Raw genomic sequence first — 18,532 nt, forward strand, 5'->3', positions numbered from 1 at the left:
CAGCCAGCCAAACTACAAAGAGCGGGCCTGTCTCTAAAACACTACTACTAACATGCATGCCACAAGCAGAAGCAGATGCTCAGCTGGAGCCCACGTGGAATAGGTAGCACTAAGCCAACAGACTTACAGGTCCCTTATGCTTCTAGAAATCATGTTTATATAAACCATAATTACAAGTGCTACATGCGAGTGGCGGCTGAATGGTTTTTAAGACTATATACAACGGAGTAAGGACAGACTTACAAGGCTGCCAGTTTCTCTGTCTTGCTTCATCATAAAACTGACGCAACACAAGAAAATCGATAACATCTGGCATATCATGGTATCTAAAAGAAAATACAAAGTTACCACAGTGGAAAGCAGCGATGTTCATAGCACACAGGCAGCACCTGCTATCTCAAGTTTCTGTACACACTGCACACAAGGGGTGGAAGCCAGAGTGCAATCTTGGCTGCCATTGCCCAAATGCCATCCACCTCCTTCTTTTCAGACAGGCTGGGCCACTGTCTAGAGCAGCCAAACGGGCTAGGCTGGCTAGCCAGGGAGCACCAGAGTGTCCACCTATTTCTTTCTGCCCAGCATGGTTGAGCTCAGACTTTTCTTAGCTGAGCCATCTTCCTAGACATATCTAACCACGTCTATACCTGATAAAGGATGCTAGAGAGGGCTCAGTCAGTAAAAGTGCTTTCAGGGCAGTGTACGGACCTGAGCTCTAATTGGCAGTGTCCACACAGAAGGCAGGTGTGAATATGATAAAGGCTAAGACAGGCAGGTTCCTAGAGATCCCTGGTTGGACAGCCTAACTAAACGGGGAGATCCACAACAGTGAGACCCTGTCTTCATTTTCGGTCTCCAAGTCAGCACAGGTGCAGTCAAATGCAGCAAATGTCTGACAGGCTCTACTCCTCTACCCATGTAGAGCCCCATGGAGAACCATGCAAGCAACAGCCTTCCTGCCTAACTGCTGCCTGGCAGACCTGTCCACAGTAATCTCCATGCATAATTCAGCAAGACGTAAAACTCTCCATCTAAGTAACTGCTCAGAAAAACAATACATACCTAATAGAGAAAGATTTATCTGTAAGTCTGCCAGTTGCTGGATCTATAAATGCTAGTTTGAGGCAACAGAGTGTAGGTGGTCCAACCTCATATCTTATTCCAACAATTTTGACCAACTCTTGATCCTGTTAAGAAACATTTATTGATAAATTATTTTAAAAGACAACTTATCAATACTGTAATTCTCTACGTACTATTGTTAGACTAAGCCAACTCCTACCTTGGGTTCCGAAGACTAAGTGTAGCCAGGCGCAGTTGGGCACACCTTTAGTCCCAGCACTCTGGGAGGCAGAGGCAGACAGAGAGTTGTGAGGTCAAGGCCAGCCTAAGTCTACAGAGTGAGTCCAGGACAGCCAGGGCTACACAGAGAAACCCTGTCTAAAAAAACCAAAACAAACACACACTCCATGTAATCTGCCATCAAGCACCACTATTCGTCCTTCCTCAAATCCAGGGTAGTATCTGACACAGCAGCATGCTCACTAACAACGCCACAGAAGAGTGCACATTTCAGAGTGGCACAGGACCAGTACAGGAGCAGTTAACCAATTTGACCTTTTCTTGTTTTCGTTTTTTAATTTATTTGTGTTTGTGTCAATACATGTGGCAAACCATCCACGTAAAGGTCAGAGCAGTAAATGGGTTCCGTCATGTGAGACGTGGGCTGAACTCAAGAGCCTCAAGCTCTGTCAACCACGGAACTGTAGGTCAAGCCCTTACTTAGTTTTTCTTGGTTCTTTGTTTAAACATCATGTAATTTTGTATTCTGCAATCAAAATATGTAAGATCTTGCTTAGAAATTTTTTTTTTCATTTTTATCTTATGTGTTTTGCATACATTATATATGTATGTATATCTGTGTGTCACATGAATGCCTGGCGACAGGAGAGGACAGAGGCGTCAGATTTCAAAATAGTCTACAACCAGAATGGAATGAGCATATATGCCAACCCAGCAGTTTAGAAGGCGGAGGAAGGACAGATGGAAGTTCAAGGCCAACCTAAACTATAAGGACAGTCTCGGCAGACAAGGAAAGAAAAGAGTAGGCAGAGTGAAAGCAATGTAGGAAAATGTATAAACAGATCTCAGTTCACATTTAGCTCGAAGCTAACAGTTATTCTCTAAATGAAGCATCTCCCTTACATTCCCCCCTAAAACATGCACATCACAGGATGTACTAAGGAACTTGAGTCCACAATTTAAATCTGTGCTTAGAGGCCTTTATAAACAGCATCTGTAACAAAATCCACACGTGTGACAAACATGTTCGAGCCCATGAATGACACTGTGGGTTGCTTTTCCCACCTCAACCAGAAACGTGCTCAGCTGTAAAACCATTTACAGCCCTGCACCTATCTGGGATACAAGTGTTAACTTTATGCTTCTACATGACATTATGGACAACACACAAATACTAACCCACGTAAAAAGAGGGCTTTAGTGTGTTGCATAGTAAAGAAGATATAAAGCCAAATTCACAAAACAAGGCCAGAAAATTTAAGAGTTGAAATGTTTTTTTTCAGGGCTAGAGAGATGGCTCAGCGGTTAAAGGCTCCGACTGCTCTTAAAGAAGATCTGAGTTCAAGTCGCACCATCCACATGGTGGCTCACCACTGTCTGTAACTCCAGGATCTAACACACTCCTACAGATGTCCATTCAGGCAAAATGCCAACGCACCAAAAATAAATAAATAAATAAATAGATAAATATTTTTTTTTTCATTTTCTAGCTTATTATATAAAAAGCATCAAAATACAAACACTACTAACATTCTGGAATTTTTCTTTCAAGAATACAGACTGCATCCTGCATTCTTCCATCCCATCATTCAAGTTCTCAGCCTCATGTATATATACACTCAACACAGCAAGGCATGCAGGAATGCAGCCTGGCTTAGTTTACCCGCATGATACGGTATGTGGCTCCCATGCCACTTTGGCCTCTTCATGTGTTTATGAGCTTACTACTTCTTGCTGAAGTTAGCAGAAAAAAAAAAAAAAAAAAAAAAAAAACTGGCTGTAAGGCCTGAAAATCATTTACCCTCAACTCCATTGCCCATTACACCACCTAGGAAGCATGGACCACACAACTACCTTATCAGCTGCTTAAACAACAAATCAAAATCTCTGCTATCTGCTAAAAGGCAGGATTTCTTTCAGAAAAGAAGACACTACAGACACACTGGGAAAGTCCTATCATCCATCTCCTTCTTAACATGGGTCCCTCCTCTCCAGTTTCACTTCCATCTGTCCTGTGTTATCATTCCCCTATGCCTATACACTTGACGTCAGCGTGGACCTACCCGCAGATCCATCTTTCTCCATGGCTCCTTATTCGGATTCAGTTCATAAATGTTATTTCTTCTGACAGCTTCAACGTAAGCTTCGTGACCCTGACGGAAGTAGATCACCTGCAAAGGGACATGTGTTCACTAGGAAGCCTCTGGGCAGAGGCTTGGATTTCACATGCACACTCTTGAAGGCTTCTGTCCTCACCTCATCACCCATCTGAGGAACAAAAGGAGACTTCCGAAGTGTGGTGTCAGTTATCCAAACAGGAGGGTGAAACTCATACAAATGTTCCTCATTCGCCAGCTCTGCTGGTGTCATCCTTCGCAAACTCTGCCAAGAGAAGACAATAAAGCTTGGCAGAAAAGCAGCAACATACACTCTTTAATTCACTAGCCACAGTGGTTTTGTTTAGATCAATGCACAAGAATCTATTGCTCTTTTAAAAAATGATTAAATGTGCCTGGACCCACTCCTCCGCTTTCCTGTGGAGCCACCTTGGCTCAGCCTAGCATGCCCCACCAGAAGGAGCTCTCTTCTGAATGTCTTCTAGGCACAAGCTACTCTATGAGACGTGAACACAGCCTAACAATAATGGTTAGGCATCTCCTTTTGGCTCAGGCCACATACCTAAGCTTGGGAAGAAGATGGAGCCCTCAGAAGGCCCTGGATATACTCCACGGCCGACCTGAAGCACCTCCATTTCTGACCCACCAACCAAAGCAGGAACAAGAACTGAGGAATGTGTAATGTCACATCTACGTGTTCAAGGTTGCTCTGATGCATGTTACTAGCCCTCAAGATCTGGTACACCTATTGTGCTGTGTAAACCTAACTGATTAGCTAATTAAACGGCCTATCCCTGGGCAGGGCAGAAGGTAGGCATGGCGAAGGTTCCTGGACTTGGAGAAGACAGGAGAATCATGGGAGATAAGACAAACAGGAAGAGAGGAGGAAAGAGTACAGACACCACGATGGGTTAGTCTCGAGAAGAAACCATGTGGGCCGAGAGGAAGGACTCCAATGACGGCGTGAAAAGGCCCAGATGAAGAATAAAAGCAAGTATTTATAACATTATGGAGGGAAGATTGTATGGTTAAGGAGGATGGCACTGGATGGGGGCTGGGAGATGGATGGTGGGTGATTCAGACAGCGCAGGTAGGAATATCTGCCTGGCCGAGGGTAAACAAGGCAACTATAAAAATCTAACAGGTACCTGTGCCCTATTACTTGTGATAGCAGGTTAGATAACAGTGCCATGATAATAAATAATAATATAATAATAAATATTATAAACATCGTATAGACCGTCATTTTTTTTTTTTTAACTTACAACAGCTACCTATGTGTCAGGAACTCTGTTACACAGGAATATAAAACAAACAAACAAAAAGCCTTAACAGTTAACTAATGATAGCCACATGAGACAGGACCTATTGAGCATATAATAAAGAAATAAAGCATTTCTGCAGTCAAAGGAAACTATGAAACCAGAAAAAGTAAAAATGGCAACAAGAAAGGGAGTTGGTGGTGACGGTGCACAACTCTAACTCCAGCACTCAAAGTTACACAGAGAAAGCCTTTTTATACGGGGGAGGTGGGCAGCAAGAGGCAGTGGGGAGAGACTGAAAACCCTCTACTCCTGCTAGCAAGGCCAGTGTCAGCTCTAAAGCTGAGTCAACACTACTCAGAACAGTGGGTCCTCACTTCTTCCAACACTTCTCCCAACTCTTTTGCAACAGAGAAACCCACTTCTGAAAGACATCAACATTCATAGAAAGGAAAACGGTAAGAACATAAACAAAACTCAAGAGAGAAGTTACGCTAAGAAACAATGAGCCCGGGCTGAAGCAGGGCAGCAACAAAGAGGTGTTTAATGTATACAAAGTTTAACTGCCAGAAAGAGGAGCAGGGCTCTGAGGATTCACAAAGTCATGAAACTGTGCGCATCAGAGAATCTAACCCTAGTGTGCAAGGTGTGAGGTTTGAGGCCCTGGGTTCAATCTTAACACCCAGAAAAAAAGAACACTAGAGCAGAAAAGCAAGAAATTCAAACAAAGGAAACAAACGCAGATGTAGAAGCGAAGACATTAGGCTGAAAGGTTTGCTGCTTTCCTTACCTCCCTTTTAGGCTTGCTTTCTTTCTTTCTTCTCCGCCTTCTTTTTGGAGGAGACATGTTCTCTGGAGAAAGCTCATCCTCTGAGCTGCTGCAAAAGCGGGTCACTCGCCGACGACACGACGTCCTTAAAGGAGGCTGCAGGTTGACTCCCGGGTCAGCTGTCCAATCAGAGTACCGAGATGAGGAGTCGCTGCAAGAGCACAATGCTTCAAATCGCACGGGACCAGGGTTTAAGCTAAGAGCAAGCTCAAAATGGAGGCTGGGAGGGATAAGGGGGTGAGTATGGAGAGAGGAAAATGACAGCCTAGGTTTATGTGAGCATCCTGCTCACACCAGCAAAGATCACAGCAAAGATGGAGAAGAAAAGCTTCACCAGACCTGGAGAGAGGGCTGGAGATGACAGCGCTGGCTGCTCTTCCAGGACTGGGGGTCAATTCCCAGCACCTACAAAGTGGTTCACAGATATCAGGAACTTCAGTTCCCGGGGATCTAATGCTTGAAAGTAACTTGTTTTCCCAGGTGGCTGAGCCTCTGAAATGCCACAAGTGCAGGAAAGTGCTCACAATAGCTACACCACAAGAGCAGAGTAGGACTTAAGAAAAGCTCTTGCCCACAGCCAGGGATGAGGTCTCTGCTGAGCCACTGCTGTGGTTTGAGCATTCATCTCTCAAGCTCCTCGCAGTATAATTAGTTTGGTTTGGTTTTGATTTTTTTTTAAGGCAGGTTTTTTTCTGGGTTGCCTTGGCTGTCCTGGAAATTGTTATATACACAAGGCTGGCCTCAAACTTGCAGATCCACCTGCCTCTGCCTCCGGGATTAAAGATGTGTTCGGGCACCAACCGGCTATAATTACTAGTTTTTATGCCATTGGGACTGCACAATTTAAGGAAATTTCTTAAGAGAGTAGTGCATGTCCTTGTGCTCTAGGACAAAACTCAAGGCAGCAGTCAGTAGAGCAAAGGAGACAAAAAACGAGGTAGAGAGCAGCATCAAAAAAGACGACAAAGGCTATATCATCTGTGTCCTATGGATCCTGGGGAAGCTTCCGGGCATGGCTACCTAGAGCTTGTGTACAGGGAAACAACATGAAAAAGATGGAGACTTATATTCTCATCACACTGAAACCTGGATGCTAACTAGAGACAGTTAAAAATATCTGGTGATAAACACATGGGAAGGTTGTACACACGCGTGCACACCCATTTTGAATGTAGCCTGAGATAGATCAACATTGTCACTCTGCATTGCCAAGCAGGTGGTAGCGCACTCCAGAGCTAGCCTGTGTGAGTCTTCTCAAGTATAAACACGGTTCTGACCCAGGCCATGACCAAACTACTTCCGACACTAGAACAAAGCAGGTACCTTGAACTGTCACTGTCAGTTCTTCTGTCACTTTTCCATTCGTCATCTTCCGAAGAGCAAGACGCTTCACTCTGATCACAGGACGTCTCCTAGATTGTGAAGGGAAAAGAAAAATCTTGATCCCATAGGCTGCTTGTGATCCCAACAACCAGTATGCCTAAGAAATTCAAATACTGAAGTACAAATGCAATCAGATAAAACCTAGAAAGCAAGCTACCATTACTAAGGGCATGACGGGCTTCTTGACAGAAGGCTGCATGGACTTCAGAGGGGCCTACAACTCACTGTGTCAGAGAATGGTTTTGAACTCTGACCTTCCTAGGATGACAGGTCTAACACCAGGCCTAGCTTCTAACTCCTTATTTTATCAAGGTACTTCCAAAGAGTACTCAGGAGGCTGACTGCTGTGTTTTGCTTTCAAGGATGAGACAGCCAGTTATCTTTCCAAACTGTGACTGCCCTTCTATGTACCCATACTAAGGAAGTGAAGGGTAGATGCTTACCCACTTAAAAAAAAGATTTCTTTCTTTCTTTCTCCCCCCAAACCAAATTTTTTCCAAACCAAATTTTTTCTGTGTAGCCTTGGCTGTCCTGGACTTGCTTTGTAGACCAGGCTAGCCTCAAACTCATAGAGAGCCACCTGCCTCTGCCTACCTGAGTGCTGGGATTACAGAAGTGCAATCACTGCGCCCAGCAGGGTTGATTTGTTATTCCATTTCAACAGCTCTTTATAATATACATGCAAGTTTTTCTCAAGTATATTTGCCACTTTGTGGTTTTGTCTATCTCATAACATTAACAGTTACCTTTTCTGGAGCAATTTTGAATTATCAGTTTTGTCAAAGTTAGCACTTAGAATAACATTCACATCTCTGAGGACACCTATATCACATCTGTCTTCAGCTGCTACAAATTTTCAACTCTCTTGTATATTTCATTCCGTTTGAGCTGTTATTTCTCCTCTCCCCAGATAGGGTCTCGGCCTTGAGGCTCGTGGTCCAGGCATGATCCTACGGAGCCAGACTGGGTGAGCTCAGTGAATGAGGGCGGCAGGGAGATTTGTGGAGTAAATGTGCCCAGCTACTCCATCAGGAATCACTCAAGCACTAAGTTGTCTTTGCTGAGCGTCAGCTGACCACTGTCTGTCCTTCCACCAACACCACTGAAAACCACTGAAAACTAGAGTAAGGAGCAGCTTCTGTTGGTCCTTTAACTATGTTCTTCTGCAATTCTATGTTAGCCTTCCTGGATTTTTCTCCTCTCCATAGAATTTAAGAGGTTTGCCAATATCTGTTGCAGAGTATTTGATCACACTGAGAACCTGAGATTGTGTCAGTTACTGAAAAACCCGTTTCTAGTTGTGGCTTGGCTCAGCCCTAGCACACACCTTTAATCCAAGAGCTTTCTGCTTGAATATTGTAAACAGGATTAAATGAAGTCAACCATAGGTCAAGAGGTATAGCAAGCAACCAGTGTCAGGGAGTGAACATAGCATAAAAAGAGAGAGTAAGAGGTAATCAGGAGGAAGGATATAAAAAGAAGATTCCCCTTTTGTGTGAAGTCAGCTGTGTAGGAAGGTCAGCTGGGTGCTTTCTGTGCCTCCCTGAGCTACTAGGCTTTCACCCCAGCATCTGGCTCCCGAGTCTTTATTGGTAAAATCAAACAATTGAGATTGTTAGACACAACAAAAGGAACTTGCTAGGATGACTGGAAACCGTAAATACTGACTATACAGACGCTGGCAGAAAGACAACTTGACAAAGATGTGAGCCCACAGGGATGCTCCTTTGCCCATGAGAACATAAACTGACGCGGGCACTCTGAGAGGCTCATCACAAAAGCTCTAGTTTTCAGAGACACTCCTGAGCTTAAGTTCACAACAACCTGCACACAGATGATTCATGCATAATGTCTTCATGCCTAACTGTCAGAACTCAAACACCAAGATGTTATGCTCACACAATGGAGTAATGAACTATGGTAAACATAAGTGAGCTACGGAGCCAGAAGACAAGGGAAATGCGTCGATGTGTTACAAAAGGCAAGAGGTAAACTGAAAGGCAATACAGTCCAGGAGTCTTTCTAAGTAATATCCTAGAAAGGCACACTAGGGAGAAGAAAAGTATTTGTGGGAGCAGAGGACAAGCGCACAGAGGAGGAGGGAGCACATGCTCTAGTTCCTGGGTATTCAGGAAGCTGAGGCAGGAGGAGTACCCAGATGAGGGCAGCACTGGTACCCAGTACCCAGCTGGGCAACACTGCTTTTGCTGCTGCTGTTTTTAAAGGGCTAGGGATGTAACTTAGCAGGAGGAGTGCTTGCCTAGCAACGGGAGGCCTGGGTACCACCCTCTGCTTCATGGAACCAAAGATAGAAGCTGGCAGCAGAAGGGGCCAGGAGTGAAATGTCATCTGAGTGTCAGTCAAGCCTGAATATAGGAGATGCTGTCTTTAGTTGAAAACAAAATCAAATTAAGAGGGCTGCCAAAATGGCTCAATAGGTAAACCCGAGTTCAAACTCCAAGAGACACACACTGGAAAAACAGAACCCCCTTCCCAGGTTGTACTCTGACATCCACCCTCAAGCTGTGGCACACACATTCACACATGAAAGTAAATATATAAATATAATTTTTAAAAACCAAGGCAAGTGCCAGGTGGTAGTGGCACCCTCCTGTAATGCAGCACTGGGGGTGGGGGGGGGGGGGGGGCAGTGGAGAGGGGATCTCAAAAGTTTGGGGCCAGTCTGTTCTACAGAATGCATTTCAGGAGGACAGCCGGAGCTACACAGAGAAACCGTATCTTTAAGAAAAACAAAAACCTCATTTAAGGCAAGATGGGGCTCCGAGAAAAACGCTTCCCACAAAGCCTGAAGCCCTGAGCTCAGTCCGGAAGCTCAGCAAGAGAGAACGGCTTCTCTAAGTTTGCCCTGATGCCCAAATGCACCCACCCACACAGTAAGTAAGTGGGAACCAGAGAGACGCTCCGCCATTGAGAGAACTGCAGCTAGCTATTCCAGAGGACCTAGATTTGGCTCGCAACTCTCACACAGCAACTCATAACCATGGACTCCTGTTCCAGGCAATCCAAAACCCAAAACTCTTCTAGCCTCCTCAGGTCGAAGCACACCCATGATGCACACACATACATGCCGGTAAACCACTCACACCCATAAAATAAATTTCTAAAAAATTAATTAATAATCAATAATAAAATTTTGAAAATCTGAGACAGGGTCTGGAACTCACTGTGTAGAAGCTGGCCTGGAACTTACAAAGATCCATTTGCTACTGCCTCCCAAGTGCTGGGATTAAAGGCTGAGTGACTACACAGGATACAATCACTGAGACGTAACACCACACGTAACAAACAACACAAATTCAATGACCCTCTGCAAAAAATGATATGATCAACAGTTTAAACTGTAAAAACGGAGGCAAGTAAAAAGCAGATCAATCATTTGGTCTAAGATAAGGCTTTCAACATGACACAATGTAAATGGACAGAATTCTTAATGGAGGCAGAGGCAGGTTGATCTCTGTGAGTTCTAGGCCAGTCTTAGTTACAAAGAGTTCCAGGACAACCAGGTTCTGTTACAGAGAAACCCTGTCTTGAAAACCAACCAACCAACCAACCAAACAAACAAACAAAAACAACAAGGTGGCATTCTAAATGAGGTAAAGACAGCATTATGACCAAATTTTAGCTTGCTGAACTGACATAAGAATTGAAGAGAAGTGAGTGATAGACACTTTACACTATTCAGAAGGGCAGATAAGGAAATGACCCCAAATCACTATGGGGTTAAAATCACTGTGGAGGTCATAGTGTCAGATTGCCTGGAAGTGGACTTACAAATAGCTATAAGGCACTTCGTGGGTGCTGGAAAATAAACCCTGGTCCTCTGGGGGAGCAACCATCTCTCCAGGCCCTGCGTACTTGTTAAGTCTTATAGATGACCCATATTCAGCTCCCAGCTCCACACTGTGGCTCACACCATCTCTAACTACAGTGTAAGAGAGCCAGTGGCCTTCTGGCCCTCCCAAGCACCTCCACCTCCACAAGGCAGGCACCTGGTACACACAAGCACATGTATATGCAGGCAAATACAGATGCACATAAATTAACTCTTAAAGAGTTCCCAAACATGAAGCATGAAGCTGGAACCCCAGAACTAAATAAACTGAGCATGTGGGCACACACTTGTAATCCCAGCGTTTGGGAGATGGAGGCAAGGCAACGATCGGGAGGGCAAGGTTCCTCTACAGCAAATTCAGGCACAGGAAAGAAAAGAAGAGAAGAGAAGGGGAGGGGAGGAGAAAAGAAGAGAAAGAAAAGAGGAAAGGAAAAGAAAAATACAAACTGGTTTCTGAAAACTTCAAGAACAATTTATATATAACCATTAGATGTTGAGCAACAGGATTAGACAGACTTCTTACATGCAGCACTGATAACAAGTGATAAAATGACAATAATCAATAACACTTCATCAAAATTTTTTAGGGATAAAGGGGATTCAACACAGCGTCTCTGTGTAGCTCTGGCTGTCCTCAAACTCAGAGCTCCTCCTGCCTGTGCCTCCCAAGTGCTGGGATTGAAGACATGTGCTACCACACTTCATCAAATTGTAAACCTTCATGTTCCCAACATCAACCAGAGATGTGCAGACTATTCTACCCACAGAATCCAGAAAAAAATGACTCTCGAGTAACGCATCTGGTAATAAAGCACATTCCTAGAATGTGTAACACCCAGACAGCAGAAAAACGAATTTTTAAACAGGGTTCAAATTAGACTTTCCAAAAATTTAAAAATGCTACGTAAGCAGATGAAAGTACGCTTAACGTTCGAGTAGTCAGACAGAGAAGGCACAGCACAGTAGCCTCCGGTGACAAAGGAGTATACATAAAAGCAGACAGCTCATTGACCAAGCACAGAACATCAAGGACTTTGGGAACAAGTCCTCAGAGAGCTACAGATGCCTACCAGTAATGAACATACTAACAGCTGGAGAGCAGACAACTCAAATATCCACCAGTTGACAAACGTATGAACAAAATATGGCATGGACACATACATTAGTATGTTCCCATATGCTTTATATATGCAAGTAGTGTTATGTGTTAAAAAGCAAGGATAGGAAAACGAGGTACTGTAGGGCAGATTGGGAAAATGGATGCATTTTCTACTGATAAAAAGGTTTAGATGGTATATTAAATGTGCACATGGTATGTGAAGATTTTGATAAAACTAATTATAAAAACTTCTATTAAAAACCTCAGGCAGGGCCAGCTGGTGGTGGAGCAAGTCTTTAATTCCAACATTTGGGAGACAGAGGCAGGCTGATCGGTGAGTTCCAGGATAGCCCCCTGGAACTCAGAGAAACCCTGTCTCTAACCCAGCACCCCCTACTGTTAAAGGTTGGTCTTATGCATGTTACTGGCCCTTAAGATATGGTTACGCCAAACTTTGTTTCATAAAACTGCCAAGGATATATCTGATTGGTTGACTGAACAGCCTATACCTGGGCAGGACAGACTAGAGTAGGCCTGGAGAAGATTCCAGGGCTTTGGAGGACAGAGAGGATCATGGGAAACACAGGAGGGAGGAGGAGGAGGAGGTCACAGTGGGTTAACCTGCAGAAGAAACCATATGGGGCTGGGAGGAAGGACTCCAATAATGGCATGAAAAGGCCCAAATGAAGAGTAAAAGCAAGTAATTTTAAGATTATGGAGGGAAGATAGGATGGTTAAAGAGGGTGGCATTGGATGGGGGCTGTGAGATGGATGGTGAGGTTATTGAGACGGCATAGGTAGGAATGTATCAAGATAAATAAGGCAATTACAAAACCTAACAGGAGTGTGTGCCCTATTACTTGTGATAGAGGGTTAGATAATCATACGGCAAATTATAATAAACATTACATAGATTTTATTTACTACAGCAGCCCAGCCCAGCCCACCCCTACCCAAAAGAAGAGCACAGTTCAACCGGAGACAGCTTCAGGTGCTGGCCATCTCAGCACACACAAGGATAAAAGCAAAGGACGGTGAGCCGGCCTGCCTCAAACTTACAGGACAAGCCCAGGCCACACACCTGGCAGAGGGGACCCCAGCAGCCTTGCAGGCACAGCAAAACCATGTCCCCTTGTCTCACAGCCAATCAAGGGTCAAGACAAACTTGAGAATGTCATCTTTAGCTGGGCGTCATCTTCACATAAATATGAAGTAGACTCAAAGGAGAGAGTTAATTGAGGGCCATTGAAAATGCTGAGGGGATAAGTGCTCGCCGTCAGGCCTGACACCTGAGCTGCAAGTGACAACCCGATGTCCCACAGCTTACCTACATCCACCCACAGAATAAATAACAGACAGAGTTAGGACGAACTGAGCACAGTCTGTCGGCACAGGCTACAACACATGAGACAGGAGAACTCCAAGTCCAAAGGTCTGCCTCTGAGACTTAGGAGAACCCTTCCTCAAGACTGTGGCCCATGCCTGGACCTTAGGTTTGATCCCTAACACCACACACACACACACACACACACACGTGTGTATACGAGTCAGAAAAATGCAAATACAATAATCTCAATCCTCCTACTCACATGTCTATTAGAGCCTGAAGACTCATTCCCAGAAGACACATCACAGTGGTCGGCATTTCTTCTACTATAATTTGTGTATTTACGCCTGCACATCCGTTGTCTGGACTGGGACACCAAAACCGTCGACTCTGACTAAAACGTAAAGAAGCATAAGCACTGTCAAAATGAGCATTGCATTAAGTTAACTTTGAGTAATTCTGCCACATTGTTTATTCCAAGTTGGCATTTTTACCTTTAGCTCATCAGAGCGCATGGGAGTCACGTAGCTCACCATGTTCACACCACCGTGCAAGTTACCGTGCTACCACGAATGACGTAAACCCACAGTAAACAGGCTGCCAGAGGCTGGGGTGTGACTCAGCTGGCAAACGCTCATTAGCAAGCACAACCCTTAGAGTAAGGTTCCCTTCCCATGATTCCATAGACTGGGGGTTCTGGTGTATACCTGTGCAATCCCAACGTTCAAAACACAGAGAAGGGAGGAGCTGGCTGTGCAGTGATGAAAAAACATAGAACTCAGAAGCTTATATGGGCTGGGCAATGGTGGCACACACCTTTAATCCCAGGACTCAAAAGGCAGAGGCAGGAGGATCTCTGAGTTTGAGGGCAGCCTGGTTTACAGAGAAGAGAGCCAAAGCTACACAGAGAAACCCTGTCTTGGGCTGGAATGTATGTGCCTATATATATATACGTGTGTGTGTGTGTGTGTGTGTGTGTGCCTATATATATATGCGTGTGTGTGTGTGTGTGTGTATATATGCATGTGTGTGTGTGTATATATATATATATACGTGTGTGTATATATATACGTGTGTGTGCGTGTGTGTATATATATATACACACACGCACACACATGTATGACATATGAGTCATTAACCTTAAATGTTATCAATCTCAATGTTAGTTACTGAAACAATCTCCAAACAGTGACAAGTACTTTCAGTGTTTCTATCACAAATAGGCAGGGCTGTGACGTAAAAAGTGAAGGCAAGAACATCAGAAGTGGCCGACTGAAGAGACAGCCCAGTGGTTATAAACGTGCTGCTCCCCCAGAGGACCAGAGTTCAATTCCAGCATACAGGCCAGGCATCTTACAACCACCTGCAACTGTAACTGATACAGGAGATCCAACACCTTCTAGCCTACACAGGCAAACATACACGTAGGAAAGCTTTACAAAAAACACACACAGAGGCTGAACACTGGTGCACACCTTTAATCCCAGCACACCCAGGAGGCAAAGGCAGGCAGATCTCTCACAAAGACACCTGTCTCATTCTACCACAGAGGGCCTCTAAAGACTGCTGATTGAGGTATCGAAGCAGAGGCTAAGACTCATGGCCAAACTTTGGGCAGAGGGCATGGAATTTTATAAGAGAAGGGGAAGACAGAAAGACCTGAAGGGGAGAGGACCTCCATAAGGAGAACAGTGCCAGAGTCCTGGGGCCCTACAAAGACTGACACCCCAACCAAGGACCATGCATGGAAAGGACCTAAAACCCCGGCTCAGCTGTAGCCCATAGACTCAGTCTCCAAGTGGGGTCCTTAGTAAGAGGAACAGGGGCTTTCTCTGGCATGAACTTAGCGGCTGGCTCTCTGATCACCTCCTCCTGGAGGTTGTAGCTTTGCCAGGCCACAGAGGAAGACAATGCAACCAGGCCTGATAAGACCTGATAGGCTAGGGTCAGACAGGAGGGGAGAAGGACCTCCCTTATCAATGGACTAGGGGAGGGGAATAGGGACAGAAGAGGGAGGAAGGTTGGTAGGGGATGAGGGGGGTGGCCACAGCCGGGATACAAAGTGAATAAACTATAATAAGTGATACTAATAAAAGAGAGAGAGAGAGAGAAACCTGTCTCAAAAGCAAAAAAACAAACAAACAAACAAACAAAAAAACTGAACAGTTCTGTATTGCCTTTATACAGCCAGGAGATTTCAGGCAATAAATGCCACACTAGAGAGCTATTGGTGTTAAGTCACAAAGAACACTGAGCTGTAAGGAGAGGCAGTCTGTGAGGAGAGGGAGTCGTTCGTTACCTTCTGTGACATCTGGGAAGCCTTCTTGTTCCTCCCTATCACATACAGGTTTCTCTCCTCTTCGCCTCTCTCTATGCGGAAGTCCTCCAACCGCCTACAAAATTAAGTGTGCAGTAACAGGCTTTCAGACTGATCCACATGTTAAATTACTACAGCTTTAAACATCACTCAGTTCACAGCACACTAAGGAACACACATAACCATTTACTTTAAAAAAAAAATCTTAGTGCTGTTCCAGCTCCATCACTTGGAGGTTGAGGCAAGAGAATCACTCAAGTTAAAGCCTCACCCCAAGTACAACTGAGGTCCAATTCACTCCCCAAACTATCTGACTGGAATTTTACAAGAGTGGTCCTATCAGGAACATACAACGGCATTTCCTGTATTTCAGTGCTCCCCAGCATCTCCTGTGACTTTCCAAGACTGCACTTTCCCTTCTGTAAATAAAATTAAAAGCAACATGTTCTCTATGGAAACAGTTCACCTCCATGCTTTATAGCTCACATTAAACAAAAAATACCTAAATAGTTATTCCTACAACAACTGAGATAAAAGGTGTTAACCACATTAAAACATCCCCCTAAGGGGCTGGAGAGATGGCTCAGAGGTTAAGAACACTGGCTGTTCTTTCAAAGGTCCTGAGTTCAATTCCCAGCAACCACATGGTGGCTCACAACCATCTATAATGAGATCTGGAGCCCTCTTCTGGTGCTCAGGCATACATGAGACAGAACGCTGTATACGTAATAAATAAAATAATTCTTAAAAAAGAAAAAAAAGTCCCCCTAAGAGTTAAGAATGGACCCTTCAATGGACCTGAACACAGCCGGGGGTGCCTCTGGAACAACCACCCTCCGCTTCCAAGCCTGCAGGTCACGCTCCGTAGCAATCTGACTCCGGGGAGCGTTCTGATGCATCTGGCGAACACCTTCAACCTGCCCACTTCGGCGAAGACCGATGTTTGGAGGAGACTGAATATCTAAACTCAGTCTTCTAAAACCTAGAAAAGGTTATCAGGAGGCATTTTCAAAACACCTCGGATTATTATGTTCACTTAGCACACAGTACAATGTGTATTCCTCCCACTAGGACACATACTCCACGTCAGAGAGAGGGTACACCAAAGGTAACATGCAAGAAGAGAATTTACACCTGAAACCACAAGGTTTCAATCTCAACTCTTACTAGACTTTCTCAAGTTGCAAAATACACACATGTATTCCACTGCATTTTTATTTCAAGATACTTTGTCTTGTGGGAAATCCTTTGTTAAGGAAAGGTGCCCAACCCTATAGATCCTTGACTTAAAAGTCAATCAAGGAAAAAAATGGTCAGACAAACCCAGATAAAACATAATGTACAGATCCTAAAAATGGCACCTTTCATATAAAAGCTATCAAGGAAGACAACTGGTAAAATGTGGAAAAGCCAGTATGAACAAACACCAGTTTTCCTTCTGCAGATCAAGATGTCAACCTCTCAGCTCCTCCAGCACCACACCTGCCTACGTGCCTCCATGCTTCCCGCCATGATGGTACTGGACTAAACCTCTGAACTGTAGGCTGGCCACAGTTAAATGCTTCCTTTGTGAAAGCTGCGTGGTCATGGCATCTCCACAGCAGTGAAGACCTTAGACAGCCCCACCACGGTTGCTCCTCTGCACTACACTGAGCAGCCTGGGTCTCTGAGCACACAAGATGAAAGAGGACATCCTAGCTCATCCTTAAAAGCTGACCTCAGCCAGGCACCTTGGCACACGCCTGTTATCCCAGTGCTCGGGAGGCATGGGCAGGCAGATCTCTGTGAGTTCGCAGCCAGCCTGGTCTACAGAGGAGTCCAGGACAGCCAAGACTACACAGATAAACCCTGTCTCAAAAAACAAACAAACAAACAAGTAAATTAAAGGCTGACTTGGGAAGACAGCAAGTCTCCACTAGATTTCACAAAATATACAAATGTCAAAGCAAGAAAAAGCTGAAAGTTTTCCTTTAAAAATAGTGCTGTTTGCTCTCCTTTAATACAATCCCGTAAACATACTCTTACAGCTAACACAGGTGACGGCCTACCAGAGGGCTTGGAAATTCTCAAGTCCACTTACCACTCCATATTATGAATAACAAACAATTTTCAAAACATTGTCTAGGGCAAAACTATGTTGCTGCTCTTGGGCCTTTGCAGTGCCTGTGCCTGACAATAATGTCACTTCTCTTGACTGCAACGCTCTTGCATTAAGGTACAATGTTTCACGGTACTCACTCCCTCTTCGGGGTGTCTCCTCCCCATTGGAAAGTCCATTTGCAGCCACATCCTGACCCACTCCCAGTCTCTGGTCTTGTTGCTGCTGTAACTGCCGGATCATCCCATCCAGAACGCTGGGCTCTGGGCTGGCTTCAGCACTGTCGTTGGTCTGCAGGCTTATGATCTGTTCAATCACCTCTCCATCACCTACAAAGTCACCCATTCATCTGTCATCATGGTACACAAAGAAGTGGAAAAATTGACACACACCAATAGGCTAGGCATGAAGCTCAGCGGTGGGGTACCTGCCAGGATGAACAAGACCCTGGCCTCCAGGTACCCTGAGCAAAGGAAAACACAAAGAAAGCACTATAGTAAAACAGTTTTCAAAACCTAACCTATTAGGACGAGAACCTACTCAAAGTTTCAAACACAAAGATTCAAAGCAAAGACCGGGGCACTAAGTCACAAAAAAACCTTCATGTCACTGTGGAGTTCCTGTATCTCTCCGCTGTGCACTACGGCCCTTCATCTGCACACCCTGCTGCACTGAAAGCTGAAACCCACACCTTGTAGATCATGGGGTGCTGGCCCGTGGCATAGAAGCAATGGCATTTCCTCAGTCTCAGAAAAACTGGCATTGCCTTTTGTCCTCCAACCAAAAGCAACCAGCCTGCACTAAAAGAAGCCTGAGGTGGCAGTGCAAGTCAGTGCTTCTTTTCTTTACAGTGCTGTAATCAAACCCAGGGTCTTCTGAAGGCCAGGCAAGTGCCTAAACCACTAAGGTACACAGCCTTAGGTATCGGCATGATGAACTGTACCAGCA

At 44.7% G+C, this 18,532-nt stretch overlaps 1 protein-coding gene across 4 annotated transcripts in view; it reads right to left on the reverse strand.

Moving 5' to 3' along the window:
* The window catches only part of Brwd1 (bromodomain and WD repeat domain containing 1), an 83,237-nt gene that overhangs the window by 31,694 nt on the left and 33,011 nt on the right, over nucleotides 1-18,532 (reverse strand). For all 4 annotated transcript variants that reach the window (XM_055614822.1, XM_055614820.1, XM_055614821.1 and 1 more), the window contains exons 18-27: nucleotides 17,725-17,913; nucleotides 16,285-16,468; nucleotides 15,469-15,562; nucleotides 13,432-13,563; nucleotides 6,831-6,919; nucleotides 5,469-5,658; nucleotides 3,556-3,681; nucleotides 3,363-3,470; nucleotides 1,060-1,184; nucleotides 244-326 (exon numbers count right to left, since the gene is read on the reverse strand). In XM_055614822.1, coding sequence (XP_055470797.1) covers nucleotides 244-326; nucleotides 1,060-1,184; nucleotides 3,363-3,470; nucleotides 3,556-3,681; nucleotides 5,469-5,658; nucleotides 6,831-6,919; nucleotides 13,432-13,563; nucleotides 15,469-15,562; nucleotides 16,285-16,468; nucleotides 17,725-17,913 — 1,320 coding nt within the window. The remainder of the gene's footprint in view (nucleotides 1-243; nucleotides 327-1,059; nucleotides 1,185-3,362; nucleotides 3,471-3,555; nucleotides 3,682-5,468; nucleotides 5,659-6,830; nucleotides 6,920-13,431; nucleotides 13,564-15,468; nucleotides 15,563-16,284; nucleotides 16,469-17,724; nucleotides 17,914-18,532) is intronic.

Source organism: Psammomys obesus, unplaced genomic scaffold, assembly GCF_907164565.1.
Source record: "Psammomys obesus unplaced genomic scaffold, mPsaObe1.curated_primary_1811, whole genome shotgun sequence".
NCBI lineage: Eukaryota > Metazoa > Chordata > Mammalia > Rodentia > Muridae > Psammomys > Psammomys obesus.